The sequence below is a fragment of the Oryza sativa genome, chromosome 1 (assembly GCF_034140825.1).
Source record: "Oryza sativa Japonica Group chromosome 1, ASM3414082v1".
NCBI classification, from domain to species: domain Eukaryota; kingdom Viridiplantae; phylum Streptophyta; class Magnoliopsida; order Poales; family Poaceae; genus Oryza; species Oryza sativa.
Window position 1 is genome coordinate 6,709,602 of NC_089035.1, and position 21,661 is coordinate 6,731,262.

Sequence of the window (21,661 nt, forward strand, 5' to 3'; positions counted from 1 at the left end):
TCATTAAACTCTGTACAAGCGGCCAAAGCCTGGGTTGGGGAATTCTTAGAAAAAGGGATGTCAGATAAAACTAGACAATGATGCATCTGTAGAATTTCAGTTTATCTTGCACTGCAGGCACTTCCAATCTTCTATTTATTCATTCTAAGAGAGGCCTTGGTATATTATTTCCATGAAAACAAAAACAAATAACAGATGAATAAATGACAATGGATTGTCTTCTGTGAGAAAAGATGAACATATAAATGGGATAACTACACCTCTTAGGCCTTATTATGAGAAATCGTGAGCAACATGAACATATCAATTTATTCGCTATCGGCAATACTAAGGTCTGTAGTTTGATGACAGTGGCTCCCTATAAAAAATATATATGTAACAGACTTGAGCAAAGTGATAAATCATTTTAACTGCCAAAATGCTTTCTTTGACACCATCATGCAGAAGAAAACGGTATTGTGCAGCATCCTGTATTTATGAATCGGTCAAGCAGCTACCTGCCCAAGAAGGCTTCGACGAATCTGTAAAAAGTACACGAATATACCTTCAGAACCCTAAACCCTCCATCATGTCTTCACATGCTATAAAAACTATAAATACATAAGGTACATAAGACCCTATGTACTATCTTCACTATATCCACAAAAATAATGATGCAGAGAAATATTCAGAAGAGCCACTTTTCAGAAAGAGCAATGGAAAAGGAACGACACAGTTACATACCTCTGGTAGCTTCTTTCTGAAAACCACCTCTAGTCTAGCATCCAATGTATTTTCACAGACTATCTTTCCATCTCGGGAAGCTAGCACAACTCCACCAGAGCTAAATAAAAATTACAAATATCAGGCATTCAGATCTATATAGTTATCATCTAATAAACATGATTTTGGTTGATTAGTATAAGAAAAATGGCTATAGCTTCCAAAAAAACAAGGCGAACATATGGGATATTTAATTGCAATGCAGAACAATGCACAAACACTTGAGCAAAAGAAAATGTAAGGGTGTGAACTGTGGAGTCACGAAGATCTGCTGGCTGTGTTGATGGAAACACCCCTGCGTATTCAGTTATCCTACTTCATGAAAGGCTGGCACTATTGACACTCTCAAAGTAACATATTTTTCCAAAAAATATATTGAGAGACAACGCATTCCATTGTATAGTATCATGAAGCTATTATATGCCATTTGCTTCTAAGGATCAATGCATATTGCATAAAGATATTCATAGTAATATAGGAGTAGGGTACAACGAAAATTAATGCACTCCAAATATACAAACAGGTTCTATCACAACAGGTCAATCACTTGAAAATTTCCAATCCGATATCCAGGTAGGAAGCAGTGGTAGAACTTAGGGTAGTAAGTATCAAAATAAAAAATTTGATGACAATGCAAATTGACAAGTATTGTGGTTTATTATATCAGCAAAAGATTGCAACCATTACCAGGAGGGTCCATGTTAGGGTAGTATTGAAACAAAAAATGTGATGACTGCAGAAGTATGGAAAATTGGCAAGGAGTGGCTTGCGATAGCAAAGATTGAAATCATTACCAGGAGGGTCCATGTGCCTCATAATGACTGGGAGCAGGAGGCAGATAGACATTACGGTCTACCATTATTTCAGGAGGATATATATTTGCTTTGTCTGCATATTCATTCTTTGCAGACTCCAAAACTGATTCAACAAGCTCACGATCCTCCTTCCTGCAGCGCAGAATCACAGCTGGCTCCTTCAAACGCAGCAAGCTCTGTTCAGGATTTTTTTTGGTCAGCTTATCCTCAAGCATGAATAATAAATTAATAATGTATGAACACAAATAATACAAATAGAGGTTTCCAAAAGGTAGGCAAATTCAAGTCACTCTGTTTAGAGCATGAACATGGGCAGATATGTCTAACTGGTGCTCAGCCAAAAAAAAATTGAATTGATAAGTACTCTCTGCTGATAACTATGAGACTTCCTCACAGTTCAAGATTAAAATATCATAGCTTTTGACAAATAATTAGTATGACTGTATGTAGGTTTAATGGCATACAAGTAATACCATGGATTGTGCTTATTTGGCAGTAAATTCAATCTTGATTTCCAAGTTACTGATATGTATGTAAAAGAAATCAACAGTCGAAATTCGATTCATGCCAAGTCAAATCACACCTTATATTTGTCAACACCTCAAATAACAGAATATATATTCATGAATAACATTATCGAGTCCCGTCAGATGAAAGAACACATGAAAAAAAAATCTACTCATTATGGGCAAAGTAACAACCACATTTACATAAGCTTGACAGTAAGTTCTGAAATTGGCTACTTAAACCTAAAGTACGATCATTTAATTACGAGTCACTGACAGGGAATTACAGTAACTATTGGTCCACAATAATGTTCTCTATATTGTATTTCCTTTGCAGCATGTGTGTTCTGATGTGCTTGTTAGTGCATTGGAAATTGCATGCATTGACGTGTTGTTGGAAAAAAGAATGCAGCAGGACCACAAATTACCAGATGCAAAAATAACTTTACTGACCTGAACAATAAATATCCTAAGAAGATTCTTGTATACATGGTGATCTCGGGTTATGTACAGTAGCTCTTTCCCTGCTGCCTCCAACATAGACATCGCTAAATCATCTTGAGCTTGCAGAACTTCAAGTCGGGAAGCATTGAGCTGCTTTGAGTATTCACTACACAAAATGCAACTTAATGAAATCAGAGAACTAACCTTTTGCAATGCTTTCTTTATGGCATCATAGTTTACCACGAATAATTCCATGATGAATGTGCCATATATCAACGGGTTGAAAACTATTGATAATGTTTTTTGATGAATAACTTGGTATTTTCCAATGTGCAGAATCACAAAAGGTAAATGGACTTTCTTAATAAAGAACAGTACAAACAGGAATAAGAAGTTTACATTTTCTTCTTGATATCACCTTGCTTCTCGTTCCGTTCAAATTCCAACCTGATCCTCTTCTTTTCAGCTTCCACCAGCTGTAGTTTCTCGATTTGAAATTCCTGAGAAGTTTTAGTTCCCATTAACCCATGGAAAGGTATCCCAGTTATCCAACAGAAAAGTTACTAGACGGAAGTCAACAGAGTAGTAGTTCATGTGGAGCAAAACACATTAGTTTCACACTTATTTCTGAATTCCCACTCCATGGTAGTACAAAGTTTTGTTAAACAGTCATGGTACTTTCAAATGCAGGACATAAATTGCACAGTAATACAATCCTAGATTATTTGGACGGCATACGAGATATAATAAGTAAAACACAGAATTTCACAGTGGGCACTGGGCAACCAATGCAATGCCGTGGATCCAAACCACATTAGTACAGCAATCCAACACCACCCAGTTGAATCGCTCAAGAGCACAGTTCAGAGTTCAGACACCAATTGCAGCTTCCCTAATCCCCACGCCCCCATCATGTACCCTCCAGGAACGCCGCCATTGTCCGATCCAGGCGCAATGCGCTCCAATCTGACACTCACTACCCATTGCGCGATCCTTACTACTAGGAGATCCGATCTTCCGAGAGAGACACCGGATCTCCGCGATCGCGCCCGCCCGAGATCCAAAACCGCAACGGATCCCTACAAGACGGGTAAAGGTGGGAAAAACTAGGGGATGATAGATACCTCGGCGGCGGCGGCCTCGATCTCGGCGGCCTTCTCGACGGCCTCCTGGCGGATGAAGTCCGTCATCTGCTTCAGCTGCCGCGCCACATCGCCGTCGTTCATCATCGCGGCGGAGTACGGATGGCCGCCCGGCCTGGTCCCTCCGGTGATCGCCGCGGCGATGGGGTTTTTGATCTGCTCGCGACTCGCGACGGGTGGGTTGCGTGGATGCGCCGAGGTGGCGATTCGGTTTCTATACGGGGAGCGAGCGATTTATGTATACGGGGCCCTGAGAAAAAAAAAATATAGGTATATTTTTTTTTTTGATGTTCTGAAATCAGATCAGGTTTCAAACCACCTGCCGGTTATGGTCCAGGAGTCCAATCGTTTTCCGATTGGTTTGATGGCTTGAACTCAAAGTGAAATTTCTAACTTTGGATTTTAAATTTGAATTTGGATTTCTTTTTCCGGATATTATAGTTCTAATTATATATTTTTTATCTATTTGAGCTTGTTTACTTCTCCTTTTATCCTAAAATATAAGGCTCAACCATTCTTAAAACAATGACTAAGAAAGAATTTAATCGTACTCTCGATTGGATCACATCCGTACATGTAAGCAGTGTAATTGGTGACTTTATAGTAGAGGATTTAAAATAAAACAAATTTAAAGGACGAAGATGTGATAGTTAATGTATACATGCATATATAACTTATACTAGCATGAGGTCCGACAGGCCAAGTTAACAGGGATGTACACGCTATTAGCGGAAAGAGCAAAGGTTTTTCTGAAAAAAGTCAATGACGCGCCGCGCTAATTCTCAGCCATTCCCACGGCGTTTAAGTAAACTAATATTATGAAATATATAAAAAAATAGTTGTGCCTTATATTTTAGAATAGAGGGGTAATACATATTTTTTTACAAAACAAACCACTCCTATGTAATTTGGGTTACACATATATCAGTGCACATCGTTCGCAAACATCCTAAGGTTACCAAACACATGCCCACAAGTGAGAATCAAACCAAACTTCAACGCAAACAGATGGCTATGTTTTTCCAATGATGCTACATGAAAAACTGGCAGTTTTTAGTTTTTACAGCGTCCAAAGATGAACGCGTCAGCTAAAGCAGCTCACATATACATCACAGCCGCTTGTAGGAAGTATAATTCTTTACTCAGCCATGAACAACACAGTTACAATCACACACACACACACACACACACGTACGAAGATGGCAAAAAGCTCATGGCTTCATCAGAAATTCAGAAATTCAGAAGTAGGGGAAGCGCGCCCTCATCACCGCCGGCGACGAGCCGGACTCCTGGCAGAGCGCGTCGAGCTTCCACGCGGGCAGGGACACGACGGCGGCCTCATGGCGGCTCAGGCTCTCCTTGCCGGCGCCGCTCGCCAGGGACGGCGAGCCCGGGCTGATGGGCTCCTTGTTCGCCGCCTTCACCGCATCAACGGCGGCGGCGGCGCCGCCGCCTGCCGCCGGCACGACGGTTATCTCCGGTCGCCGGCTCTTGCCTTCCATCTCGCTGCTTCCTGTGCTTTTGCTGCAACCTGGAGGAGGAGGCTTCAAATGCTTCTATTCTTCTTCTATGCAATGCGACTGATTAGACTTATTCAGACATCATCCCGGCTTGGCTTATAAAAGATGGATTGTGATGGGTTGCTTCTCCTATCCTTTTTGTGGGACAGGATAAGACCAACTGATCAAGAATGAATTATTGATTTTCTTCATGGAATTTATTGGCTTACAGATACTGTTGAGTGGATAATGGATCTTGACAATGACCTGATAGCTATTCTTTGTGGTTGTTTAACCTTATCCTATTCAAGTGGTAATCCTGAGAAGTATACTGAGGTGTGTGGATAATTCAACATGATAGGAGGTCACATATTTTAGAGACATGGACATGATAGGAGGTCACATATTTTAGAGACATGGGTTTTCGCTTAATCCTTTACGTGCCCCTGAATTTTGCCTCATCCTCTGTATGCCCTTGAGTTTTTATTTTGATCACTTTTATACCCATGTTGTGAGTTGACTCTAAATTGACCATTAGAATTCTCCCAAAATGACTATATTGCCCTTCGCTTGTACTTTATGCTTTCTAATTTAAAAGCATAAGTCTCGTTACAAAAAAAGCTTAATCTAAAAATCAAAAAGGGGCATTATTATTAACATCAAATTTGAAAACAAAATTAATTTTTCAAACATTTTTTAAAGATAATGAAATTCAAAAAATGTTTTATTCAGAATTCGAAAAACCAGAATTGTTTCTTATTTGGGTTTAAATTTCAGCGAAAATTTTCAATAAATTTCATCAAATCTGATCTGAAACTTATTTAAAAATCTAAGTTTTAGATTAAGTAATTATGGCATGTTTGTTTTTATAAACGAATCAACTTGTACGTTGAGAGCCATGTTTTTGTTTAATCAAACTACTCCGTATTAAGCAATAAGAAAGACACAAGGGTAATGTAGACATTTTTGGAAAAATCTAACGGTCAACTGACAATCAACTCACGGAATGGGCATATAAAGGATAAAAATGAAAACTCAAGGGTACATAGGGGATAAAGCAAAATTCAGGGGCACAGAAGGGATTGGGCGAAAATTCATGAGTACGTAAGGGATTTTCTCCATATTTTACCCCAATACTAAAAAATTCTAGTAGACATGTAAAAACATCTTTCTATGATCATTCAGGACAAGAAATGGCCATCAAAAGTTCAGTTTCATGTTCTCCAATCTCGATAATCCATATACTCCAGGTTATCAGCTTCTCATGTCCGATCCAAAACAAGTAACAGGTTTTCACCTTGGTATAAACAAATATAGAATCTAGTCTAGCAAAGATATATGGAGATGGAATGATACATACAGAGATAACTTGTACATCAGAAGCAACACATTGCCGGACGAGGAGCTGATCAACTGAAAGCTGTCACAAGCCGAACAGAGTATCATTGGTGCCAAAGATCGAACCACCAAACTGCCTGGTGTTCAAGTCACCATCCAAGGCAGACGGGAACCTGTCGAGCCACTGGGCGAGGTTTGGACTGTCAGAGTCCTCAACCCATGGCGAGGTCATGTCGATAGCATCCAGCGCGATGGGATCCCCATCACCCTTCTTCATCTTGGAGTCGGAATGGAGCATGAAATTGTAATGCACATAGGCTTGGTCGGCCAAAGCCTCCTTGTCCAACTTGTTGCGCTTCTCTGAATGATTCCGAACGATTATGCTCCAATCTCTTTGGAAGGTCAGGGTGCTGCAGACCTGGCTGACTATTCTGACAGCAGCATGTTGAAGTGATGGAGCTGAATCACCATATTGTTCCCACCACATCCCTGATCATCAAAAAGGTCATTACTAGTTAGAATACAGATATCAGCAAGCACGTGCAGTCATTAACGATGTTATATTATTAGCATTTACAAATTTAGTGCCACATTTATATATAGTAAAATCTATAAATATTTTCATACCATAAAGTTTGGATCCTTTTTTAAAAATTTCTAACTAATATATGTGTGATACCATTGGCTTGTGTGGTTTACATTTAGTATGTTTTTCTCCCAAATCAGGTGATTGGACCGTGGACCGCATGCTTGCAGCAAAGAAACACTAATGGTGCAATATTTATATGTAGCTAGTGCCCAGCGGCCTCAAAATGTTTTGGAAACAAAAAATTTTCCTTGTTTTGTTCATAGTGTGAAATTTTGAATAGTCAAATATATATTTCTGAATGGACCTGCATTTTGGGGCCGCTTATTTGTTCTCAAGCGATATAGCGGTTAATTCCAGCTTGCAGGTTTTTATCATCAAGCATGAGAACCATTTAAACATAGCAATCTACTAGAAATTGGTGCGCTTGCTAATTAGCACGTTAATACGCCAGTAAAAACCATATAGTATTAGAGCATCTTAATAATATTTTTATTTTCACTTTCTAGTGTAACTTGTAGCAGATAGTACTCGGAAAAAATAACCAAAAATCTTAATTATTTTCACTTTTAGCACGTAAGAGCAATTATAACGTTCAATAAACTGATTTGGGATTAATTGATCAGGTGCATATAAAATATTGTGTTTTACATGTAAACTAATACAATCGGTCCAAGCCGCCTATTTTTCCCATTACAGCTAGAGGCCTTAGCGGCTAGTGGCCCAATTCGTTCCATGGCCCTATGGATGTTGCAGTCAAGCACCTGATCCTTCTCAATCTAGTGTGTTTTCTTTTTTTCTTCTCACGGTTACTCCCACATTTATTTGTACCGCGCCACCAGACTACAGCACAGCATGTGCGATCGAGTAGCATGCCTGTGTAGAAGAGAAGAGCATGCGAGCGAGTAGATGATGCTAAGCAGTTCTCTCTCTACGTGTATCAATGAATAATATGGAACAACAGGCCAGCTTTTGTTTTCTTCGTCTTCTCTCTTGATACAGGTGTAGCCATGTAGGAGTAGATGAGAGCATGTGCTCTGAGTAGCGAGAACGCTCTCGTGCATTAGCGTTGCGTAGCTTAGTTTTGTTTTTGTTTTTGTTTTTTTATCCTAAGTAAAATTCTTCATTTATCTTGAAGTTTAACTAGGACACGTGGTTCAATCATCTCGTTGGCAAGCCGCTAGCTTGAGATTAAGTGATTACTGGAGTAACTAATTTCTATCTTTCAGTTGTTACGTTTATCCTCTAGTTAATCGACCTATACTACTGCATTTTAAGAATATTAGAACAATGCCACTACGATAAATAATACCTGGGGAGGTGTTGTTACGGGCCTCTTTTGCAATGTTAGAGCCAAACATCCCTTGTGCCTTTCGAAAAGCATGCAGCTCCACTGTGATACCTTGCCTTTGGTCAGGGACTGTAAGCACTTTATCCAGAACATGGTAGAACTCCTCCTTAATACTAGTGAAAAATTTGACTTCTGGATTATACTGAATGCTTGGGTTCAGAAAAGCAGCTGCTGAATGAAGAGGTGAATGCAATTCCACCTGCCACTTTTGCTCGACGATATCCAGAAATGACTTGCATTTTCCTTCATCCATTATGTAGTATGTTCTAATAGAGTCCATCACTTTTGTCATAGACTCATATATATAACCAATAGCAGCCTTGCCTCCTAAGACATCCCTCATGACCCTCAATAGAGGTTCAGAAACAGCAGCTATCTCTTCGACTGCTCTCCAAAACTCATCGTCATCAAGGATCTCAACACATGAACTGCTTAAAGACCTGTTTGCATACGAAGAAGATGCATAGTCAGAGCTGTGAAACATTTGCTTTAGCTTTGGTCTGTGCCTCAACAATGATTGCAGTGTGAGAAAATCCGACACACACTTTGTAATTCCTGAACAAACAAGCTCCTGCCCAGCTATGCACTTTCTCATAAGATCAAGAACCCACTTGTTGTTGTAGACAAATCGTGTTATGGTTTGGGCTTGACAGATGCATCGGTTCACCCAATCAATCTTGGAGAAGTCATCCAACATTGAGTTTACACAAGAAGACGCACATGGAGACCAAAAAATGGTGTTATAATTCTGCATGATCAGCTTGTCTACACTGCCGTAGTTTATATTCCGATCAGTGATTATTTGCACCACATTGTCTGGACCAACTTCCCGAATCACATCATCAAAGAGTTCGTACAACTGGTGACTTTTGATGTGTGGAGAAGCATCCACTGTTTTCAGGAAGAATGTCCCTAATGGGGATGATACAGAAAAGTTGATGAGAGCTTTTGATTTGTTATCAGTCCATGAATCAGCTAATATAGTGCAGCCTGTTGTCGCCCAATCCTTTTCAATCTCTTTGGTTTTCTGCAAAACCTCTGACTTGAGCTTGTGCAACCACTTTGTCTTCAAAACCTCGGCTGACGGCCCTCGGAATCCCTGTCCACCAAGTGCCTCCATCATGTGCCGGTATGAAACAGAGTCTGCAATATTGTAGTCCAACTTATTCTCAAAAAAGAATTCAGCTATGCATCGTTCGGCTTCCGATTGTGGTGCTGAGCGAGCCTTGTTTGTCACAGATGATAGCTTCAGTACTGGAGTAGATACTTCCAACGCAAGGAACTGTGTCTGGTCAGAGGTTGAAGTAATAGCAGGAGAAGTAGCTCGCTCTGGAGATGTAGGCTGAGAGGGAAGGTCCCGTATTCTTCTTGGACGCACCGACAATTCAGTGTCACGTTGCCTCTTGAGAACCTGTGTCTCTCTGTGCTCTTCTTTCGCTGCTATGACAGCCTTCACCTTTTCTATGACATCCGGCTTCACCTTGGTGCAAGGATTGACGCCTTTGCTTGAGATTTGAGACAGATGGAACTTGAGTCTGCTTATACCACCATTTAGGACCTTGTAGCAGAACCTGCACCTGACCTTGTTCCCTTCCATCTTGTCACAGTACTCCCAGCAGACATCCCTCTCCCTCACTGAAACATTGAACAGAAATAAGCACAAGCCAGCCAGGAATTCAGCTTCCAGGCACTCACTGCATGAATGGCCTTAGTTACAAATGGTGAATGGAGAGAGTAACATACTTTATGGCGAAGCAGAATCCGGCTTCTTGTTATTAAATATCTGCACAAGAATCATCAGACCCATGAATTTACAGAAAGCTGATGCTTACACTTACGCTTACATATGGTGAGACCTAAGCATCTAGGAACTGGATACATTGCAAGTAGAAAATCAGGAGCTAAAATAAGGCATTTCAAGTTTTCAGCTGCTAGAGGCAGCATAGTATCACATTGTGCATAAACACAAGCGATTCTAATCTTCTTCTTGAACTTAATCGGTAATTCTAAGTTGTTCCCCTTTCATTCAACAGTAGTGAGATGAGCTACTGCTCATTGAGTCGAGTGAACTCAAGAAACGACTCCCCGATTCTGCCATCGATCCTGAAACCTGGAGTACTATGAAACTGTGGTGCGGCTATATGGCGGAATCATCAGTACCCCAGTGAAGCAGCAGAAATGGGCACAAAGCTGACATTTCCACCCAATTTTAGTTTCAAATCCACATCTGAACCCAACACAGTAGTAGGCCACAGAAGTGGGCGCGCGATTTAAAACAAAAACATCGATTTAATTCGCGAGAAATAATAACCCGCTCGCGAAATGACGCGAGATCCGGGAGTTGCTCCCCGAGTTGTTCGCCCGTAGGCCGCCGGGAGAGGGAGAAGGCGAGGCGCCCGCTGGCTGACCTGAGCAAGCGTGGGAGCGAGCGGCGCAGGGCGGGGGAGGAGTAGGATCTCGCTGGAGTGGTTTCTCTCCTCTGCTCTTCTTCTTCTTCTTCTCCCCCCGATTTTCTCGTCTCCTGGTCGGGAACTCGGGGAGGTAGGTTTGGGGGCAAGCCGCCGCCGCGTCGTCGCGAGCGGAGTCGTTGGGGAAGAGAGGAGAGGAGCGTGCTGGATCCGATCCAATGGGTGGATGGATGAGCTCGCGGACGCGAGATGCCACGAGATGGACGGCCACGCTCCGGTCCGCGAGAGAGAGAGAGAGAGAGAGAGATAACGTCACGTCACGTCTCGGGAAAAAAAAATCGGGAGAAGTTACGCGAGCAGAGTATACCTTTTTTCCCCTCAAAATGGGCCATCAGAACGTGGGCCTCCAGCCTCCAACCCAACGGTCGGCCCAAACAGCGGTAGGAGCGCAGCATCGCTGTTCGCTTCTCCGCGGGCGCCGCGCCGGCAGCCGGGGGGGAGCCGCGCGGCGGAAGGGCTCTCATCTAGACTAAGACCAGCCACGTGTGCACGGACGTCAGGGCATCTACCGGCGGTGAGGTGCGGGCTCCGGCGAGGGCGGGCCATGGGTGGTTAGTCCACGCAGGGTGCATGACCGGGAGGTGTTTGACGAAATGCCTCAACAAAGATGGCAAAGGACAGAAGGTGTTCGAAGAATGGATTGCTTTGAAGGTTGGATGGAGGTGGTGTCCTACTGTCCTGATAGGGTCGCCTTACTGCAACGGTGCTACCACTAACCAACTGGTACACGTTCTCAAGGAAGCGCACAACTGGTACGTGGTTATCTTTACTCATGCACAGTTAAGACAATATTGTGTCGTTGACCTGCATGTTTTGAATCATGCTGGAAACATGTGGTTTAGTGATACAATCTTGTTGCAATCTGTAGTTTTTCTGATATTGTTTATATGGTAACGTCTCCACAAATAGCTTTGTGTTATTTACACTATTTATGAGTTTGTATGTGATTATATTTATCTCTCCATGGTTACTTGCAAGTTGCAACATCGCTATCATCCAGCATAGCTACTATATTGCCATCCGTTTCACCTAGCTGCCTCCCAACCAAATGTTTCGCCTCAAAACAGGCCAAATGTTCGATCTTCTAATAATCCTTTAAAAATAACTCGTTGTCCATCCAGCAAAGTTTATCTTAGTATGAACATCAGCGATTAGAAGAAGGGCCGAAGGGAAAGACTCCAAAGTCCAAAACTCCAAACATATTTTCCACTAAGATTAGGACTTGCCACTAAATTATAGACACTTTTTTGACTCTTGACCTTAAAAGTTAAAAGTTACTCACATCCTTGACTTAATTTGTTATCCATCTTGGTCTTGGGCTTTTGGTGTCATGTTTTTCCTATTTTGCTAGGAGTTGGGTATCTGGGACATCAAGAATATCCACATTGTTAGTAAGGGGTCTAACTAGATGGAGAAGAGAAGCAAGGAGATGTTTTCACTGTTTTCCTTTGTGGTAATATTTCTCTGCTTGATAACCAACGCCATATATTCGGGTAGTAAATTTGTGCATGCAACAGATACTCTCCTTCCAGGCAAATCTCTAAGTGGTAACCAGGTCTTGATCTCAAAAGGCGGTGCCTTCAGGTTGGGTTTCAACTGCCTATCTCCTCCATGTTATTCAGATTCTACCTTTGGTATATGGTACATCAAATCATCAACTTGTAGGTCACTACTAGTTTGGGCACCTGTTGCAAATTTCTGCATCTTTAACCCATGGTCCTCTTCGTTTATCCTCTCAGAAGATGGGAAGTTAAACCTAATCATTGATGGTTCGCTTAGCTGGTCATCAAATGGTGTGGAGACCTCTGTTTCTGCAGTTGCAATACTTCTTGACAATGGAAATCTCGTAATAAGAGACCAAGTGAATAGTACCATGGTGTTCTGGCAAAGCTTCGATAACCCAATTGGTATTCTGCTACCTGGAGGGTGGCTAGGATTTAATAGGATGACAGGAAAGAACGTCTCCCTTTCTTCCAAATATTCGACCGATGGATATGACGCATATGACACTGGAAATTTTATTTTGGATATAAATGCGAACGAAGGTAGAGGGTTTACCATCAATGCTCCTGACTTCGATTCTGGCAATACATACAAGATAAAATATTCTGGGGCCTTTCCTAGATGGATGGGCGTTCGTGCAGATGGAGGTTCGTTTCTCCTTTTCAATGACGCAGATATATATGTACAATTATATCCTGATGGTAATGTTACTGCTGCGAAACTAGGGGATTGTGGATCTGTGCTGTGGTCTGCTCCAGAAAATTGGTGCGACTTTGATTCATACTGTGGTTCAAACAGCTTTTGTATAATACCCAGCAAAGAATCATTCTTTGAATCCCCATGTTATGATTTTTCTGATTTGGGTTATTTGATGAATGTCTCGTTAAACTGTAGATATAATGCTCCCCATAAACAAAATGTTTCTTTTCATCCGATGGTTGGAGTTTACAAATTTCCCCAAAATGAATGGTCAATAGAAGTCAGAAGCATAAGAGAGTGTGAAGCTGCTTGTTACAGTGACTGTTCATGTACTTCTTTCGCTTTCAACAAGACATGCTTATTATGGTACGGGGAGCTGCAGAACACAATAGTGTTTGATTCTAGATCAGAGGGATATCTCATGTACATGCGCGTGGTCGAGCAAAAGCAAGAAAAATCAGAATATAAGGTTGCAATTATTGTTGTAACAGTGATAGGTGGGTTGGTCCTCATACTTATAAGCATGATTCTTTTGTGGAGAGGCAAAAGAAAGCTATTCACAGAAAAACCAGTGAATTCTGATAGCAGACTTATGATCTTCTCAAATTCACAGCTAAAGAATGCAACAAAAGGTTTCTCTGAAAAACTTGGAGAAGGTGGTTTCGGATGTGTTTTCAAGGGGACATTGCCAGGTTTTTCTGTGGTGGCCGTCAAAAAGCTAAAAGACCTTAGACAAGGGGAGAAGCAGTTCCGATCAGAAGTGCAGACTATTGGTATGATTCAACATATCAATCTTGTTCGTTTACTTGGTTTCTGTGCTGAAGGAAGCAAAAGGTTACTGGTATATGAGTACTTGGTTAATGGTTCTTTGAATTCTCATCTGTTTTCAAACTATTCTGCAAAATTAACATGGAACCTCAGGTACTGTATAGCACATGGAATTGCAAAAGGCTTGGCTTATCTGCACGAGGAATGTAGGCATTGCATCATACATTGTGACATGAAGCCAGACAATGTACTTCTTGATGCAGAATTCTGTCCTAAGATTGCAGACTTCGGTATGGCAAAGCTTCTTGGTCGAGATTTCAGCAGGGCACTGACAACAATGCGAGGGACTATAGGATATCTTGCACCAGAGTGGATCTCAGGGTTGCCCATTACACACAAGGCAGATGTTTACAGCTATGGAATGATGCTTCTTGAAATCATATCAGGGCGAAGGAACTCGGAGAAGATCAAGGAAGGGAGGCACACTTACTTTCCTATCTATGCTGCATGTAAGGTGAATGAAGGTGATGTCATGTGCCTGTTGGATAGGAGGTTGGATGGAAATGCTGATGCAGAGCAACTGGAGAAAGCTTGCAGGATTGCATGCTGGTGCATTCAGGATGCTGAGGATCACAGGCCAATGATGGGGCAAGTCGTTCACATGCTGGAGGGTGTTATGGATGTTGAGGTCCCTCCTATTCCGAGGTCACTTCAGTACTTTGTGGGCATGGAGGATAATAATACTCAATCTGCGGAATGTAACTAATATCTGAAGTTTGGACAGGATCTGATTCTAATAAGATACAAAATTGGAGTACTTGAAGTTCATGCAATTTTCTATTTTTCTTTCTCTGCAATAAAATGCAAACTTTTCTTGTGTGTGAGTGTGTCCTTCAGGCCTTCAGTTTTCAGCTCATGCTTCGCTGGGCGACTTCTCCGTTCATTTGCTTGTATATGTATGAACCTATGGGTCTGGTCCCTTGTGGCATTGCACAACATACGCAACGCCTATGGTTGTCAGAGATGTGCCGTGCTCTCTGTATACATTGCTTGTTCATACCTGATAGTGAACATTTGAGTGGCTAACAGCACTAGTGCACTACCAGCATAAGACTTCAACTGAACTAAAGGTAGGTCAATGATCTTAAAATTCTCCTTTGGATTGGCCCTTATTTAGATATACGAGGTGAAAAGTTCATCTAAACTTGATTCATGCACAAACACACAAGCCTATCAGTACTGTCACATCTGGTGTGTGTGTGTCCAACTCCAAGGGAGGTGAAGTGCAGCGCCAGTTGATTCGTCCGTGGTTAGTGTTAGGCCAACACGACGGCCCAACAATATCTATATTTCAAGGCCCAGCCCACCATGGCCCGACCATAATCCCACCCTATGTGTTAAGATGGGCCTCCTTGACCAACCGCGGCTGCCGGCTGCCGACGCCGGGGGCCTTGGCCTCCGCGAGTGGCTGCGTCCTCGTCGATCGCCGCCGCGGATGCGGCCGTGCGGGCATTGATGCGCCGGTGACTCGCAGGCAGATCGGGTTAGTCACCGTCTCTCCGCCGCCGTTGTTACCGACGCCAGACGGCCAGAGTGTCCCTAATCTGTAGCCGGCTGTGTCGAGGTTGGGTGCCCGTCTAGACGAAGCCAAGGTGTTCGACGAAATGGCTCAACAACGAGGGGGGCATCACCAGCGGCATGCCGGACTGCGTATCCCAGGTAACTGTGCCTTCAACCTTAGGGACGAACATCTGTTTCGTTCGCAATACTGTGATTATGATACTGTGCACGATGAGGCACCCCTGGTGGCAATGATAGGTTGGTTCTTCAGATTAAGGAGAGATTTCTGGTGTGTGTGCAAGAACATCTTATCAGTAGGAGTTCCTTCATTTTCTTGGCCGGCTGTTCTAATTGACGATGCGCTGCCAATTAATTGCTATGTTTTGACCAGTCAACGCATAGGTCGTTTGCCCAATGGGCAGGTATTGCGATGGTGATTTGCCACTCGATACTAGCGACTATTGACTTGTAAAATCAAAGCTTGACCGCTTTATTTTTTAAACAAATTTTCTCTTGACAACCCAGTCTACTGGTTGGAAGGGACAGAGCACCCTTATAGGTAGAAAGCGCATCCCCTTACGCCCATATGCCATTAGTTTTAGCGAGAAATCTCATTCAAATGAAGAAGGGAAACAAGTGCAAGCCTTTGCTGTTGTCCTCCTCCACGGTAATACTTCTATCATCCACCATCTTCATACATCTCGTGTGCCAGTTAGCATTTGCAACTAGTGCAACAGATACCCTCCTACCAGGCCAATCTCTGCGTGGAAACCAAACTTTAGTCTCAAAAGATATCTCTTTCAAGCTAGGTTTTAATTGGTTATCTGCTTCGTTCGGCATCTGGTTCGCTAAATCAATCTGTCATGAGTTAGTCTGGGAGCCTGATAAAAATTACTCAATCGGTGACCCTCAATCTTTATCACTTACTTTCTTAGAAAATGGCACCCTACAACTACTGAATAATGATTCTCTTCTTTGGTCAACTCATTATGTGAAGAAAACCTCAGTTTCCGTTGTTCTAGTTCTTCTTGACATAGGAAATCTTGTCATACGAGATGAAACAAATGATTCCATGGTGCTCTGGCAGAGTTTTGATTATCCAAGTGATACGATACTTCCTGGAGGAGGTCTTGGATTCAACAAAATTATTGGCAAGAATATCTCTCTTATCTCACCTTCCTCTCTTTATAGTTTAGAGTTAGACACGAGAAGTAGAGGGTTCATAATCCGAGATATCCCCAGTGGTTCGATGCTTTCTGGCAATTTTCCCAGCTGGATGAAAATTCGTGAAGATGGCACCGATTTTGTAATGTTCTATGATGCACAAACTTACTTGCATTTGGATGATGGAGGGCGTATCGTTCTTTACAATCTAGGGGATTGCTACTCTCCTTTGTGGTTTTATCCAGAAAATCCATTTGGATATTGTGGGCCGTATGGACTCTATTCTTCTTACTCAAGATCGTGTGGATGCCCTATCGGTTTTGACGCACACAACACAGAAACAAACAGGTTTTTGGGCTGTTCAAGACTAGTGCCTATTATTTGTGCTGAATCGATGTTCTATGTAATAGATGGCATCGATAGCTTTCCTGACAGACCTCAATTCTTAATGGCAAAAAGTACTGAAGAGTGTGAAGCTGTTTGCTCAAGCTACTGTTCCTGTATGGCCTATGCATACGATGTAACATGCCTATTATGGTACGGGGAGCTGTGGAACACCACGATGTTGGGCTCTGATTCTGTTGGAAGACATATTTACATACGTGTTAGCCAACAAGAAACAAGTCTTAAGAATAGTAAGCATGTTAATATTGTTGTACTAGTAGCAGGTATATTGTCCCTCATTATTAGTGTTGCATTGAGTTTCTTATGGATATTCCTTGCAAAGTTATTCGCAACTAGACCATTAGATGCCCGGAGTGGCCTCATGGTCTTCTCGTATGCCCAAGTGAAAAACGCAACAAAAAATTTCTCTGAGAAACTTGGAGAAGGTGGTTTCGGCAGTGTTTTCAAGGGTACGTTGCCAGGTTGCTCTGTCATGGCTGTGAAGAAGCTAAAATGTGTTTTCCGAGTAGAGAAGCAATTCCGGTCAGAGGTGCAGACCATTGGGATGATCCAACACACAAATCTTGTCCGTCTACTTGGGTTTTGTGTTACAGAAAGAAACAGGCTGTTGGTGTATGAGTATATGCCAAATGGTTCTCTAAGTTCTCATCTGTTCTCAGACAACTCAGAAACGTTATGCTGGCAACTAAGATACTGTGTAGCGCTCGGAACTGCAAGAGGTTTGGCTTATCTACATGAGGAATGCATGGATTGCATTGTGCACTGCGACATGAAACCAGATAACGTACTTCTTGACACTGATTTCTGTCCCAAGATCGCAGACTTTGGTATGGCAAAACTTTTGAATCGAGATTTCAGCAGGGCACTGACAACAATGCGAGGGACTATAGGATATCTTGCGCCAGAGTGGATCTCAGGACTACCCATTACACATAAGGCAGATGTTTACAGCTATGGATTGATGCTTCTTGAAATCATATCCGGGCGAAGAAACTCGGAGAAGATCAAGGAAGGGAGGCACACTTACTTTCCCATCTATGCTGCATGTAAGGTGAATGAAGGTGATGTTATGTGCCTGTTGGATAGCAGGCTGGAGGGAAATGCTGATGCAGAGCAGCTGGAAAGAGCTTGCAGAATTGCATGCTGGTGCATTCAAGATTATGAGGATCAAAGGCCAATGATGGGGCAAGTTGTTCTCATGCTAGAGGGTGTTATGGATGTTTTAGTCCCTCCTATTCCGATGTCACTTCAGAACTTTGTGGGCATGGAGGATCACTCTACAGATCTGGATACCTTCTGAAACATCTTCTTTTCTTGATTCATGTTTGATATAATGCAACTACACGAAGTCTGTGCTTTTCACGTTTGTGAAACACACAGAGCTGGTGTTCACTGCAGTTTTAAGCGCTGTCTTCAGTTTTTTTTTTTTTTTTTTTTTTTTTTTTTTTTTTTTTTTTTTTTTGAAAATATGCATAATGGCATAAGGTGTGCGTATCTTTGTATTAGACTCGAGGGGTTTCAGTTCATGTTTTTTTGTCAAGTGGCAAGCTCGTTCGTTTATGGAAGTGTAGTCTGTGGGCATGCGATGTCACGCAATGTATCATGTATGCAAGGCATAATATTCCGAGTTATTGCTTTTCCTCTATGTAACATTGTGAATTGTTGATAGCGGTATGCTCTATGTTCTTGTAAATATTTGAGGAACTTGCAGCATGACTGATGGCTTGAGGTTGAACAAAGGATGTTGATCCTGGATCTCCTGGGTAGCCGTGGTCTTGTGTAGTTCGGATCAGATCCTAAATTGTTTGAGCTTTTCTACAGTTGTTAAGAGGACATCAGGAGAGGAGACATCAAGATTATTATGAAGTACTGAGAGGTACCTCAAATTAACACTGAAAATTTGGTGCTCTCTGTATATATCTTCTTATGGACTCTGAAAACACTCAAATTATTTTGTTCCCAGGTGACTCTGATGCGCAGCCAATCCTCCGCGATGTAGCGGTAAGCCACCTCCGTCATGTGAACCATGTCCCAGAAGAGACGAGCAGAAGGATCCTCGCAAGTGATCGCGCCCTGATTGCCACAGAGAGCAGTCCCAGGCCCTCCACAACAAATGGTAAGAACATCATCTTCAAACCCTGCAGCAATTGCAACCATTAACCCTCACTGCTTCCCTTTGCTGCAAAGATCCTACAGAACATGTACAGAAATCTGAAGAATCTGATGCACTGTGCTACTGACCAAACTTGCCAGGTGACTGCACCATCTCCATGATGGGGCTGAAGAAATCGGCGTAGATGATGCTGGCATCCGGGTGCCTGGCCTGGAGATTCCGAAGGGATTGTTGCAGCAGCGAGTTGTGAAGAATAGCTAGCTCGTTCTGCACCTTCAGGCAGCCGGTGACCGGGTCGTAGTCATCTGGGCCAGCTTGATCAGCAAACATGGCGAGAATTAGCGGCGTGCAACCTGACGGTGTCATGCCTGGAACGACCAAACTCTTCGCCCCGTGCTTGATCAGCCTCTGCCATCATTAGCCGAGTTCATCGGGTGATCGGTACTAATATTACTTGTAGTATTCATTTCAGTTCCAGATTAATGTCACATGATTGATTATCATGTACTAGATAATTATTACCTCGATGGCTATGGAGATGGTTTCGATGATATATGGGACGAACGATCTGATCTCTTCCATGCTCTTCTTCCTGAAGAAGAACTCGTAATCGTTGAATCCGAATTCGCCGACGAAGAAGAGGGATCTCCCGAAGAAATCCTTGCATTCTGCAGAGCAAAGGTATGAACTGCCTTTTTAGTTTCGCCAATTCTACGCGAATCTGTGATACATAGCTGCTACTCTTTTTGCCTTGTGTTGTGCTGCAGAGCGAAGGCTTGAGCGACTCGAACCAGCCCAGCTGAACGCCGAGGCTGGTGTTGACCGGGAACGGGCTGGCGCCCGGAGGAGGATCGCCGGCGTGGAAGATGCTGGAGTCGAGGGCGGTGGCGGCGCCAACGGCGAAGTTTGCGCCGCGGCGGAAGCTCCCGTTGTAAGCCAAGAATGGCGGCAAGAGCGGCACCCCCAGGCGTTCGGCTGCAAGCAAGCAAGCAAACAGAGAAAATCAAAATCCACCATGATCACAACAAAATTGACGATTGCCACATCGATGAATCGACGGCGGGGGAAGATGATCGGACCGACGAAGTCGACGACGAGGCGGCCGTCGCAGTTGCGGCCGGTGGGGTGGCCGAAGAAGGTGGAGCCGTACGGAGGGCGGGTGACGGGGTCGAAGACGGAGTACCAGCCGAAGACGACGGGGTTGTTGCCCGTGTCGGCGAAGGAGTCGCCGAAGCTGAAGATGGCGTCGTAGCGCCGAACGGAGAGGGAGGAGGCGCCGGCGCCGGCGCCGGCGGCATGCAGCGACGACAGAGAGGAGAAGAGAGACGACGGCGGAGAGCCATAACATGGTCATATTTCGTGTTCTGCTCGATGCGGCCTGTCGGTAACTCGGTACGTGTGGACAGATTATTGGAGGAACACTATAACAAAATAGGGACATTATGACTCCTTCCCTCTTTTAATTTCTTTTTTTTTTAAAAAAATACGTGCAACATGAACTTCAAGATGGGCCATGCATATATATATATACACTATGAATTTAATAGCGCCAAAATTTAACTCCGGTGAAAACGAGGTAAGAGTTGAAAAATCGTGAAAAACATACCTAAAAGTTTTGTATATTTATGAAAAAAAAACTAGAAATAGATGTAGATATGAAATACATTCTCACAGAATGTCAAGTTCAAACTCAACTTTGTTTAGGAGTAATAAAAAAGACAAATTCATGTAAATAGTAACATGACACTATTTTCCTAGAATCTGTCCCTTTTTTTTTCTTTTAAATAAAGTTGAGTTTGGATTTGAGATTTAGTGATAACGTATTTCATATCTACATCTATCTCTAGTATTTTTCCATAAATTTACATAACTTTTAGATATGATTTTCACGAGTTTCCAACACTTAACACGTTTTCACCGTATATGTCCTCGCTAACAAATTGGTACGTGCCATATTGATCTGGTAAAAATTGGCTTAAATCAAATCTCTAGCCAAGTACTCCCTCAGTCTTTTAGAAAACCTTATAAGACAGATTAATATGGATGTGAAAAGATGAATATTCCTTCATTAAGAATATGCATGTCTTTCCTTGGCTTTGATGCTTTAACTAGACTATCGACATCCCCCAAGCTCTGAACAATAATATTTGCACCTGATGATTAGAGATAGGGGCGGTGATCTCTAACCAAGGAAAAGAAAATGAGGATAATGCAGGATTAATGGGCTCCTCAACTAAAAATAAGGTTTTCTTTAGACAAATGCTTAAATCTAAAAATAAGGGTTTGTAAGATGGAGGGAGTAATATAGTTGTTGGTCAATTGGTATGGCACATTTTAGTAGCAATATGCAAAATGATCCAAACTCTTTGAACATCACTATCTAGTGCATGAGAATCATTGTATGTATTCTTATCCACTTTGTAAATATATTAAACAAAATGGCGGTCAAAATTGCATTTTAAAATTCACATCAAAACAATATATTTTCAAGACCAAAAGGGAGTGTAGTCTAATTAGTTGTCAGTGGTAGAGCCAGAG

The 21,661-nt window shown here is 42.5% G+C and overlaps 5 protein-coding genes and 1 pseudogene across 17 annotated transcripts; 2 read left to right on the plus strand and 4 right to left on the minus strand.

Annotated features, from left to right (window-relative positions):
• Positions 1 to 234: 234 nt before the first annotated feature.
• On the minus strand, positions 235 to 3,878 carry LOC4326699 (V-type proton ATPase subunit E). The gene is made up of 6 exons (XM_015795208.3): positions 3,652 to 3,878; positions 2,927 to 3,027; positions 2,537 to 2,693; positions 1,557 to 1,753; positions 724 to 823; positions 235 to 521 (listed from the first exon to the last, which is right to left on the minus strand). The coding sequence occupies exons 1-6, from the start codon at positions 3,754 to 3,756 to the stop codon at positions 486 to 488; spliced, it is 696 nt and encodes a 231-aa protein (XP_015650694.1). The 5' UTR covers positions 3,757 to 3,878; the 3' UTR covers positions 235 to 485.
• A 785-nt stretch (positions 3,879 to 4,663) lies between these two features.
• On the minus strand, positions 4,664 to 5,290 carry LOC4326700 (uncharacterized). Its single transcript, XM_015795220.3, has one exon. It carries the CDS (start codon positions 5,169 to 5,171, stop codon positions 4,908 to 4,910), a length of 264 nt encoding a protein of 87 aa, XP_015650706.1. The 5' UTR covers positions 5,172 to 5,290; the 3' UTR covers positions 4,664 to 4,907.
• Positions 4,664 to 11,079, minus strand: LOC4326701 (uncharacterized). 2 transcript variants are annotated; one of them, XM_015795181.3, is made up of 4 exons: positions 10,852 to 11,079; positions 10,187 to 10,226; positions 8,405 to 10,078; positions 4,664 to 6,995 (listed from the first exon to the last, which is right to left on the minus strand). In XM_015795181.3, coding segments are annotated over exons 2-4 (2,079 nt in total). In that variant the 5' UTR covers positions 10,188 to 10,226; positions 10,852 to 11,079; the 3' UTR covers positions 4,664 to 6,591. The 2 variants fall into 2 exon arrangements, with proteins under 2 accessions (XP_015650667.1, XP_066159815.1); XM_066303718.1 differs by having other exon boundaries at positions 10,755 to 11,079.
• Positions 11,080 to 11,271: 192 nt separating this feature from the next.
• On the plus strand, positions 11,272 to 14,925 carry LOC4326702 (G-type lectin S-receptor-like serine/threonine-protein kinase At2g19130). Of its 8 annotated transcripts, none has more exons than XM_066303701.1 (4): positions 11,272 to 11,663; positions 12,263 to 13,061; positions 13,140 to 13,179; positions 13,309 to 14,925. In XM_066303701.1, the coding sequence occupies exon 4, from the start codon at positions 13,349 to 13,351 to the stop codon at positions 14,645 to 14,647; it is 1,299 nt and encodes a 432-aa protein (XP_066159798.1). In that variant the 5' UTR covers positions 11,272 to 11,663; positions 12,263 to 13,061; positions 13,140 to 13,179; positions 13,309 to 13,348; the 3' UTR covers positions 14,648 to 14,925. The 8 variants fall into 8 exon arrangements, with proteins under 8 accessions (XP_066159798.1, XP_066159794.1, XP_066159796.1 ...); XM_066303697.1 differs by having other exon boundaries at positions 12,263 to 12,364; positions 12,429 to 12,495; positions 12,651 to 14,925; XM_066303699.1 differs by having other exon boundaries at positions 12,263 to 13,179.
• A 387-nt stretch (positions 14,926 to 15,312) lies between these two features.
• On the plus strand, positions 15,313 to 20,579 carry LOC9271065 (G-type lectin S-receptor-like serine/threonine-protein kinase At2g19130). 4 transcript variants are annotated; one of them, XM_066303712.1, is made up of 4 exons: positions 15,313 to 19,126; positions 19,264 to 19,564; positions 19,635 to 19,804; positions 19,891 to 20,579. In XM_066303712.1, exon 1 carries the CDS (start codon positions 16,028 to 16,030, stop codon positions 18,308 to 18,310), a length of 2,283 nt encoding a protein of 760 aa, XP_066159809.1. In that variant the 5' UTR covers positions 15,313 to 16,027; the 3' UTR covers positions 18,311 to 19,126; positions 19,264 to 19,564; positions 19,635 to 19,804; positions 19,891 to 20,579. The 4 variants fall into 4 exon arrangements, with proteins under 4 accessions (XP_066159809.1, XP_066159812.1, XP_015650651.1 ...); XM_066303715.1 differs by having other exon boundaries at positions 19,722 to 19,804; XM_015795165.3 differs by having other exon boundaries at positions 15,313 to 18,886; positions 18,974 to 19,126; positions 19,264 to 19,804.
• On the minus strand, positions 18,584 to 20,567 carry LOC4326703 (GDSL esterase/lipase At5g45910-like; annotated as a pseudogene). The gene is made up of 5 exons (XR_001548392.3): positions 20,203 to 20,567; positions 19,874 to 20,098; positions 19,646 to 19,791; positions 19,252 to 19,531; positions 18,584 to 19,148 (listed from the first exon to the last, which is right to left on the minus strand). The product of XR_001548392.3 is annotated as a GDSL esterase/lipase At5g45910-like (transcript).
• Positions 20,580 to 21,661: the final 1,082 nt, after the last annotated feature.

Bases quoted from the DNA above. Each gene is read 5' to 3' on its own strand.
- LOC4326699 (XM_015795208.3), bottom strand. From the start codon at position 3,756: ATGATGAACGACGGCGATGTGGCGCGGCAGCTGAAGCAGATGACGGAC. The intron at 3,028-3,651 runs GTATCTATCATC...AAAACTTCTCAG, and splicing joins TCGAGGCCGCCGCCGCCGAG to GAATTTCAAATCGAGAAACT. The intron at 522-723 runs GTATGTAACTGT...TACTTTTTACAG, and splicing joins TCAGAAAGAAGCTACCAGAG to ATTCGTCGAAGCCTTCTTGG.
- LOC4326700 (XM_015795220.3), bottom strand. From the start codon at position 5,171: ATGGAAGGCAAGAGCCGGCGACCGGAGATAACCGTCGTGCCGGCGGCA.
- LOC4326701 (XM_015795181.3), bottom strand. The intron at 6,996-8,404 runs GTATTATTTATC...TTTGATGATCAG, and splicing joins CCGTAACAACACCTCCCCAG to GGATGTGGTGGGAACAATAT.
- LOC4326702 (XM_015795080.3), top strand. From the start codon at position 12,320: ATGGAGAAGAGAAGCAAGGAGATGTTTTCACTGTTTTCCTTTGTGGTA.
- LOC9271065 (XM_066303709.1), top strand. From the start codon at position 16,028: ATGCCATTAGTTTTAGCGAGAAATCTCATTCAAATGAAGAAGGGAAAC.